Consider the following 10738-nt stretch of genomic DNA (forward strand, 5'->3'; position numbering starts at 1 on the left):
AGTTAATTGTTGTATAAAGAATTTCTATACTATGATTCTGTCATTAGGATACATTTCTTCTATCAGTATATATGCTTAATAGGTGTCTGCAATCTTGTTTATTTAGAAAACTGAGTATTGAGGCATGGGAAGTACTTTTCTATATTACTTGAATGCTTTATAATTACTTGAATGCTTTATAATAAGCCATGTATCTTTTTTTCCAAAAAAAAGAAACCTTAAGTTTACGTGCCATTGTGAACCATATTTAATTCTCAGTAATAGAAATATGGATGTTGATTATTTTCTTTATGCTTTTCTATATTTTTTTTAAAATGGGGATGGAAAGTAATTTTAAAAATTTTATTAGTCTTTAACAAAATGGAGTAATCCTTAAACATTGGTGGCTATTCCTTACAACATGCAAACTTTTTCTATGAAAAGTCAGGTAATATTTTAGGCTTACAGGCCATAAGCTCAGTTACAAGCAGTGACCTCTGCCATTGTAGTGCAAAAGCAACCAAATGTAGATGAATGGGTATGGCTGTGTTCCAATAAAATTTTATTGACAAAAACAGCTTTTGTAGTTTGCCAAGCTTTGCTTTAAAACATGTTTGCAAAAGTTTTCATAAAGCAGAGAGAGCTTACAACTCAATTTATCTATTAGTGTATATTTTGTAGTCTCAATGTGTGAAAGGTATTCTAGTTCTATTTGTTACCATTGCTCCCTAGATGCTGCATAACATGAAAGGACAGTTTGCTGAGCATCTTCTTGGAGCTGGATTTGTAAGCAGTAGAAATCCTAAAGATCCAGAATCTAATATAAATTCAGGTACAGCAGAAAACACAGTGTAAATAAGTATCTTTTGTCTATTGTATCAGTATTTTACTTGTTTTCCCTCTACCTTCTCACCCCCCCCCCCATAGATAATGAGAAGATAATTAAAGCTGTCATCTGTGCTGGTTTATATCCCAAAGTTGCTAAAATTCGACTAAATTTGGGTAAAAAAAGAAAAATGTAAGCATTGAAGATTATTATGAATTACTTGTAATTCTCTTCTTAAACTTTTGAAATCTAATGTAACAAGGCTTATATTATAAATTTGTTCTTATTCATATGTGGGTTATGTTCTTGTTCTTTTAATCATTTCAGAGAATGTGAACTGTTTAGCGTTGGTATCACTTTCCCTCACAACATATCCTGGAATCACCTCTCTGATAACCCATTATTCACAAAGAATGCTACCACATCATGCCAGTGTAAATATTAGAAAAGCCAGCCTGCCAGTAAATACCAGTGTCTGGATAGAAATTGCTTAGAGTAGATTTTATTTCAGAAAACTTTTTTCCTCTTGTCTTATAAAATGGATAACTTAGCTCTTTGAATAAAATTATTATATCACTATTTTGAGAAATAAAGTATAATAATGTATGTACAGATAGTCTCAGTAGTAATTGGAGACAGCAATGAAGCATGAGCTAGAATGAGCTAATTCTAGCTAAAGGATACAGAGAAACTAAGAGTCACAGATGGCCATTGGTGTGATTGCTACTATTTTGGAAGGCACTCTGGGTTAGAATTATGTATTGAGTCATTAAAATAGTCACTGACCCAGCGCATGGATGAGTGAGTTTTTAACTTGATAGACATGTCTTAAGGAAGTAATTTCAAATGTTTTCTAACAGCTGTATTGTAAATAATACAGATTTCTAGTAGCAAATGGAAAATTGTGGTTTTATAATACTATTTAATGCATCTCCATAGGTGAGCTTTAAAACAGTCATTGTGTAGTAACATGTAAAATATTTAAACTGATGTTAAATGAAAGTTGGATATTCTAGAATTACAAACATGAAAAAATATAGACTTTACAGATAGGCCAAAGTGCAGACATTGTTCTTGGGCAATGGTTCTCAACCAGGGTGATTTTGCCCCCAAAGGGGACATTGGACAGTGTCTAGAGATACTTCTGGTTGTCGTAACATCAAGAAACCCTATTCCAAGGTATGAAGGAATGGGTAACTGATGAATTTTAATCATTATGGTTGGATTATTTACATTTTAAGTGATCTAAGTACTTTTTCAAAATTAATACTTGGACAATTTTTTTTTTTTTTTTAAATGTGTAACTAACTTTACAGGTAGCTTAACAGAGAGTTACTTTGAAATTCATTTTACTTTCCTCTCTGCCATCCTGGGAGGACTTTATGAACAAACATAGTTTCCCTTGGGCTGGTGCATTGTTTTTGTCCAGACTAGAGGTCAGCAAATTTTGACCTATAGGCCAAAAATTCGGTTTTGTACATTTTTTGTTGGAACACAGCCATGCCCATTTGTTTTCATGTTGTCTATTCCGCTTTCCTTCTACACCAGCAGAGTGAAGTGGTTGTGACAGAAATTATAGACCCCCAAATATAGACCCTAAAATATTTACTATCTGGTCCTGTATAGAAATTTGCTGGACCAGGCACAGTGGCTCACACCTGTAATCCTAGCACTTTGGTTGGCTGAGGCAGGCAGATTGCTTGAGCCCAGGAGATGGAGGTTGCAGTGAGTCAAGATTATACCATTGCACAGTGAAAGGAGATCATGCTACTGCAGTCCAGCTTGGGTGACAGAACAAGACCCTGTCTCAAAAAAAAAAAAAAAAAGAAATTTTCCAACTTCTGCTCTAGTTATGCAGGGTTGCAGGGTGGCATTGGTAAATTGACTTGAAGTGAGAAAAAATAATTTTTGGTTATTCTCAGTATTTGAGCTATGAATTTGTAACTATGATTCATGATTTTGACTACAAGTATTATGAATTCTTAGAACTTCAGAAGTGGCTGGGTGCGGTGGCTCATACCTGTAATCCTAGCACTTTGGGAGGCCGAGGTGGGTGGACCACCTGAGGTCAGGAATTTGAGACCAGCCTGGCCAATGTGGTGAAACCCCATCTCTACTAAGAATGCAAAAACTAGCTGGGCGTGGTGGTGGTACATGCCTGTAATCCCAGCTACTGGGGAGACTGAGGCAGGAGAATCACCAGAACCTGGGAGGCGGAGGCTGCAGTGAGCTGAGATTGGGCCCCCGCACTCCAGTCTGGGTGACAGACCAAGACTCCGTCCCCAAAAAAAAGAACTTCAGAAGAGACACTCGTAAAAACAAATAGGAAAGATTAGTGGATTATTAGCTTTTATGCTGTTAATTTAATACAGGTAATTAATATTAACTATTTAAAAATTATTAAACATCTCCCTGTTGAATAACATTAAAGACATTTACAAATTTAGATAAAATGTATATGACTATAAAAAAGTATATGACTATCAAATGTATATGACTATGTATATGACTATCAAAAAAAGATTGAATTAGAACTGTCAACATGAATTTAAACAGAATTCTTAACTTTTCATTTTTTATTCATCTGGGTCATACTCTGTAAAATTTTTAAGTTAATAATTTTACAGTTATTTTGTAAGTCAAGGGCTGTTTATCAATATGATTGTCATAGTAAAATGTATAGACTCTTCTCTTGATACGAATCACTTAATTATTTTAGATATTTATTTTGTTCTTTAATCTTCAGTGGAATAGTGTGCATTGACATTATGGAAAAGAATATTCTGTCATTTTTCTAAAATATTGAGTAATTATACCTGCAAGAAGAAGATTAGTTACATGATTTAAATTATTCATACTGATAGCATTTTTTCATATATTTTTAAGGAAATTGTGCTCTGTCCTCAAATATAAATACATTTTTTGCAAAAATAAACTGAATTATTTTCTGGAGTGTTTTTTTTTCTTGAGGCAGAGTCTCGCTCTGTCGATCTGAGCTCACTGCAAGCTCCGCCTCTGGGTTCAGGTCATTCTCCTGCTTCAGTCTCTGGAGAAGCTGGAACTACAGGTGCCCGTCACCACGCCTGGCTAATTTTTTGTATTTTTAGTAGAGACGGGGTTTCACCATGTGAGCCAGGATGGTCTTGATCACCTTGACCTCGTGATCCGCCTGCCTCGGCCTCCCAAAGTGCTGGGATTACAGGCGTGAGCCACCGCGCCCGGCCATTCTCTGGAGTTTTTTTAGATTCCGGGATTTATTTGGTTTTTACCAAGCTCTTCTATCAGGTTTTCAAGTAGTGTTAAAACAAACAAAAAAAATCCTCTAGAAGACTTCTTTTTAACAAACTGCATTTTAACTTTTTTTAAAGGGTGAAAGTTTACACAAAAACCGATGGCCTGGTTGCTATTCATCCTAAATCTGTTAATGTGGAGCAAACAGACTTTCACTACAATTGGCTTATCTATCACCTGAAGATGAGAACAAGCAGTGTAAGTGAACGCTTAAAATAATTAAGGGTCCGATTATCTGTCTCATTATATTTTTATGACAGTTTTAATGATTATATACAAACTTTTCTTTTTTGTTGTTTCTTATTCCTGTGACATGAATAACTTTGTCCCTCAAACAAGCTATTCTTTTAATTTTCAGGTCTGTAATGATGGATCTTTGTAATTTAGTTAGGACAGTTATTGGATTGCATAATTTTCTTTCAGAGCTTGCTTTCAAGGAATATTGGCATATTTTATGGTATACAGGAGCTTACATTGTATAGAGAATTTTGTTAGCATGTCAATATATCTTATAAGTATTGTTCAGCATTTTAAGTGAGATTCTGTTTATATTTTTCTCTTTAGAACAGTAATTTGAGATGATTTATAAAAAACTGGATAAAAATAACTTCAGCTATATTCGTGTTTTGGTTTTGTCACTCAGAAAATATTTTGTTCAAACAGTAGTGCTTAGTTTAAACTAAAAAATATTCCTGTGTTCTCTGAATAATGAAGATGACTCATTTAAAATGGTATTTCTTACAAATTAATCTCTGTAATTACAATAGCAGGTTAATATTTTAGAAGGAAGGTACTTATTAATTAATACTGGTAATATTGTTGAATTTACATAGTAATCTTTTCAGACTCCTGAATGTATTAATTCACTTTAATTTTCATTACAGATATATTTGTATGACTGCACAGAGGTTTCCCCATACTGTCTCTTGTTTTTTGGAGGTGATATTTCCATCCAGAAGGATAACGATCAGGAAACTATTGCTGTAGATGAGTGGATTGTATTTCAGTCTCCAGCAAGAATTGCCCATCTTGTTAAGGTAACTGACTTTATGCGATTATCTTTAATCTACATGTAAGTCAGCATGTGGTCAAGTGGTTTTGTTCAAAATGTTACATATATTAACATTTCTTGCTGTATTTCAGCAGAGCAAATAATTTTGAAAAAATGGTCCCTGGTTTTTCTGAATTGTTTTTTGAGATGGTAACAGACCAGCCATTCTAAATGGCTCAATGTGATTGCATGTGAATTTTAACTTTAGTTATTCGCTCATAACCACACTTGAGTTGATTGCTCACTAAATATTTTAGCTTTTGAGACATTGCTTTTGAAACTCCTTGTATCAGGTAAATCAGTTTCATTTATTATGTTATTTGGTAATATATCTGCCTTTGTTGAACATGTATACTTTTTCCAACCTTAGGAATTAAGAAAGGAGCTAGATATTCTTCTGCAAGAGAAGATTGAAAGTCCTCATCCTGTAGACTGGAATGACACTAAATCCAGAGACTGTGCAGTACTGTCAGCTATTATAGACTTGATCAAAACACAGGAAAAGGCAACTCCCAGGAACTTTCCGCCACAATTCCAGGATGGATATTACAGCTGACAACTTTTCAGGGGTGGTCTGAAAAATCTGTTTGACAGCCATTCTTCATCATTGTTTAAATTTTGGCTGGATGCCAAACCCTGGGACATGACCAATTTTCATGTGTAAGGTAGAAACTTTCAATAGGTAGTAAAGACTTAATGTGCATGACGTGATGTTATATGGAGCTATTTCATACATATACACACACACACACACACACACACACACACACCATAAAAGGAATATATTCTCTGATCATATACTCTGCTGTGGTCATGCCCACTCTTTGGGAGTATATTCCCTTTATATGTATTGAGTATTGTCCACTTGAGAAATTCCTTTGTTCTGTTATACAAAATTAATCTTTCTTATAATGATTGATGATACCACCAGTAAAAATTGGATGTTTGCCCAAAAAAACAGTGTCAGTTAAGAATTTGAACACAACCACATTTTTGAAAATGAAACTTCTATCAGAAGTAAATTAATTTGTTGTAATAAAGTCCAGTATTTAATAAAATGTACAATGTTAAATCTCAGCCAACTTCTTGGATTGGTTTCTACGTTTCCACCTATGGCTTGGTTCATTTGCTGTTTTTACTATTTTTAAAACATATGTGCCTTTTTTACATCACCCTGTAGCAGCATAATACAGCAATTGAGAGCATGGTCTGGAGCCTGATTACCTCAGTTCCAGTCTCAGCTCTGTCACTTAGTCAGTGTCTTGGCTTCTCTCTCTTTTTCCTTGTCTGTAAGATACAGTTGGCCCTCCATATCCATGCGTTCCACATCTGTGGATTCAAACAACTGTGGATAGAAGATAATTTGAAAAAAAAGGATGGTTGCGTCTGTACTGAACATGTGCAGACTTTTTTTCCTTGTCATTCCCTAAACAATACAGTTTAACAGCTATTTATATAGTATTTACATTGTATTAGGTATTATAAATAATCTAGTGATGACTTAAAGTATATGGGAGGTTGTGCCTAGGTAACATGCAAATACTGTGCCATTTTATATAAAAGACTTGAGCATCGATGGATTTTGGTATTGGGGGGGTTGAGGTTGGAAACCAGTCCGCCATAGATACTGAGGGATGACTGTAAAGGTAACAGTTGTGAGGATGAAATACATTAATACATGTAAAGCACATAGGCTAGTGCCTGGCACATAGCCTAGTGTCTGTACTCTCTGAATCTTAGTTGTTAGTTGTCCCTGAAGTATTTTCGTAAATATCTAATGATTTTTTTATTACACTTTTTATTTTATTGCTACTTATCTTCTTAGCCAAGGAATAGTGTAACAACACATGCTGTACATTTTCAGCCCTATCAAATAGTGATAAATACTTTCGGTTGCTGGCCAGCAGCTGTTTTGTCCCTCCCTTCTTGTTTGCTTATTTGGGTTCCCCTCTGTGCGGCTTTGTGCGCAGGTACGTTGGACCCTTTCCCCAAGAGTGAATCTTGCTGTTCTAAATGAATCACATGTTGTCTTATCCCCCTTAGAAATAATTGATAAGGCGTGAGTACATAAACATATCCTGGTGAATGGCAACTGAGAAGTGATCTTCAAGAGGGTGTCTGAAAAATGTTTTACTCACTAATAGAGGAGGAAATCTTGCTCTCCCTGGACATTGTCTTGTCTGACTCTGATAGTTGGAACTGCTGCAGCCAACTAATGATCACAAGGGGACACAGACTCATAGGCTGAGGTTGGCTTAGTGGAAAGATAGAACTCACCAGAGCCTTTGATAATGCTGGTAAGCTTCAGAATTAATCCATTCTAGAACTGCTCTACATGTGGACTTATTTTGATATGATAAAAACTCTTCAATTGTTTAAGCCACTTTTCATAGGATATTGTTAGTTTTTTGTTGGTTTTTTGTTTTTGTTTTGTTGTTTGTTTTTTGAAGACAGTGTCTTGCCCTGTCACCCAGGCTGGAGTGCAGTGGTGTGATCTCGGTTCACTGCAGCCTCGACTTCCTGGGTTCAAGTGATCCTTCTGCCTCAGCCTCCCAAGTAGCTGGGACTACAGGCTTACACCACCACACCTAGCTAATTTATGTATTTTTTGTAGAGACACTGTTTCACTATGTTGCCCAGGCTGGTCTCAAACTCCTGTGCTCAAGTAATTTGCCCGCCTTGGCTTCCAAAAGTGCTGGCATTACAGGTATCAGCCACTCCACCTGGTCCCTAGTAGGGTATTTTTAACTTGGCAAAAAGGATGTTAATCGGAAACATACACTATCCATCACTGAGTATTATACTATTGATTTTGCAATATAAGAATTTTAAAGTATTTGACAGAAGGTGTAAAAGTGCTGGACATGCTGCAGAAAGAAACAGGAAAAGTATCTTTCTGCACTCTAAAAAATGGAAATTTTAATGTACCTTCCAACAAATACAAGGAAACCAAGAGAGTAAGGTATCATACAATGACTGGGATGTATTGATAATGCTACAATGATCCATTAACAGCTCTCATTCAGGTACTGCTCGCAATCCTGGGAATGTGTGTTACCTGTTATATCTTGAGTCCATTATCTTGGCTGTTCTTCTAAAAGTGATCTGTCTCTTATTGAATTCTGGCATTAGAGTCGTGTCACAAGATTAGAGCATACTGGTTTTGCCTATAAAGTCGAGGTGACCATCCGGTCTTTCTTGCTCTGTAAGAGTTTATGTCTGTGCTTTTTTTTTTTTTTTTTTTTTTCCTTGCTTGTATTATCCAGTTTAAATCCAGTCAGTTGGCCAGAATGGTCTTAGAAGAAAGGATTTAGAGATTCTGTAAAAAAGATTGTTAGTTGGTTCTGTGTTTGCAAACCAATATTTAATTCCCATATGAATGGGAAAAATGTTCCCGAGGAATTATTTAATTGATGAGGTATTCACAGAGATTAAAGCAGTTATTGTTACCTCCAATTTATGTCTTCTGTACAGCTGATCAGAATGGACAATTTAATCCAAGGTGCTACTTATGTTCTGTTTCTTTTGTTTACAAAATAGGGCATTACTGAGTAGAAAATACATTCCAGGTCTAAGAACTGTTCGTTCTTTAGGAGTTTTTAAAGATTAAGACATTAAATTAAGAAGCAAAATCTGTTTGATTCATCATTTTGAGTAATGCAGAGAATAACTCTTGGAAAAAAAAAAATACCTGAAACAGAGACTTACCGGAAAAAACAAAAATAAATTAAACTACTGAATAATCTTTCAAAAGCATCTTTGAAAAGTGAGCACATGTGATGCCTTCCCAATTAATTAATTTGGGCAAAAGCTCTGTATAAACTTACACCAATTATTGCAGGGCATTCTCTATTACTGCATTTTTAAAACAAAGTCCTCCCCTAAAAGTTATGAATTATACAAAAGCTTTAGGAGGAATTTTAGTACTCCTTTACCCAAAGTAAATAGTGATAAATTTCTGTCTATTCTTAGCTCTGAGTTTTTATTTATTTATAAGTCATTGCGATCATGTATATTCATATATTTGTAATATGCTAATTGTTCTTAAATGTGATTTTTGTTCTTATTTTAAAATAATACATCCTCACTGGAAAATATTTGGAAATGTAGCAAAGTAAATCATGTTACCATTGTTCCATTTTGATATATATAAACTTTAGGTATTATTTTATATATAATAAATTTTAAGGTATTATATATAATAAAATTAACCAATTTAAGTATATAATTCAGTGAATTTTGTCGAACATGTAGTCATGTAATTACCACCACCACAGTCTTGATACAGAACATTTCTTTTTTTCCCCCCGAGACGGAGTTTCTGTCTGTCACCCAGGCTGGAATGCAATGGCACGATTCCAGCTCACTGCAACCTTCGCCTGCCTGGGTTCAAGCAATTCTCTGGCCTCAGCCTCCTAAGTAGCTGGGATTACAGGCACGCGCCACCACACCCGGCTAACTATTGTATTTTTAGTAGAGACGGGATTTCACCATGTTGACCAGGCTGATTTCGAACTCCTGACCTCATGATCTGCCTGCCTTGGCCTCCCGAAGTGCTGGGAATACAGGCATGAACCACTGCGCCTGGCTGATATAGAACATTTCTATCACCTAAAAGTTTCCCTTTTACCCCTTTGTAGTCAATCCCTTGCCCCCACTTCTACCCCCTGGCAACCTATTGATCTGCTTTTTGTCACTTTCGTTTTGCCTTTTCTAGAATTTCTTTCTTTCTTTTTTTTTTTTTTTGAGACGGAGTCTTGCTCTGTCGCCCAGGCTGGAGTGCAGTGGCCAGATCTCAGCTCACTGCAAGCTCCGCCTCCCGGGTTCCCGCCATTCTCCTGCCTCAGCCTCCTGAGCAGCTGGGACTACAGGCGCCCGCCGCCACGCCCGGCTAGTTTTTTGTACTTTTTAGTAGAGACGGGGTTTCACCGTGTTAGCCAGGATGGTCTCGATCTCCCGACCTCATGATCCGCCCGTCTCGGCCTCCCAAAATGCTGGGATTACAGGCTTGAGCCACCGCGCCCGGCCTAGAATTTCAAATAACCGGAATCAGATAGTCTTTTTGTCCAGCTTCTTTCACTGAACATAATACTTTTGAGATACTGACACTGTTAAATGTATTAGTAGTTAGTTCCTGTTTTATCTTTTATCATTCAGTAGTATTTGCATTGTATAGTCATACTAGTTTGTTAATTCATTTACCAGTTGATGGACATTTGAGTTATTTTCAGATTTTTTTGCTGTTATGAATAAAGCTGCTATGAACATAAGTATATAAGTCTTTGGGTGGTTACATGTTTTCATTTCTGTTGGGTAAATACCTAAGATTAAGGTTGTTGTATTATAGTAAGTGTGTTTATATAAGAAACTGCTAAACTTTTCAGAATTTGCTGAAATTTTACATTCCCAACAGCAGTATGTGTTGGGAGGTTCAGAGTATTTATTCCACGTCCTTGCCAGTACTTGGTATTTTTAGCTGTCGTTTTAATTTTAGCCTTTAGTGAATGAGGAGTCCTGTCTCATAGTGGGTTTAATTTGTGTTTCTAAAATGATTAATGCTGAGCACCTTTTCATGTGTTGTTTGCTGTTTT

General features: G+C 35.9%; 1 protein-coding gene across 2 annotated transcripts in view; it reads left to right on the forward strand.

The window, feature by feature from the left end:
• Positions 1-6229, forward strand: part of DHX36 (DEAH-box helicase 36) — a 58045-nt gene extending 51816 nt beyond the window's left edge. The window contains exons 21-25 of one of the 2 annotated variants that reach the window (XM_010370617.2): positions 712-811; positions 907-997; positions 4174-4294; positions 4981-5133; positions 5518-6229. In XM_010370617.2, coding sequence (XP_010368919.1) covers positions 712-811; positions 907-997; positions 4174-4294; positions 4981-5133; positions 5518-5703 — 651 coding nt within the window. In that variant the 3' untranslated portion in view covers positions 5704-6229. Of the gene's footprint in view, positions 1-711; positions 812-906; positions 998-4173; positions 4295-4980; positions 5134-5517 lie in introns of those variants that run through there. The other variant, XM_030928528.1, reaches the window with a different exon arrangement.
• The last annotated feature ends 4509 nt before the right edge of the window (positions 6230-10738 follow it).

The sequence above is a fragment of the Rhinopithecus roxellana genome, chromosome 1 (genome assembly GCF_007565055.1).
Source record: "Rhinopithecus roxellana isolate Shanxi Qingling chromosome 1, ASM756505v1, whole genome shotgun sequence".
In the NCBI taxonomy this organism is placed as follows: Eukaryota; Metazoa; Chordata; class Mammalia; order Primates; family Cercopithecidae; genus Rhinopithecus; species Rhinopithecus roxellana.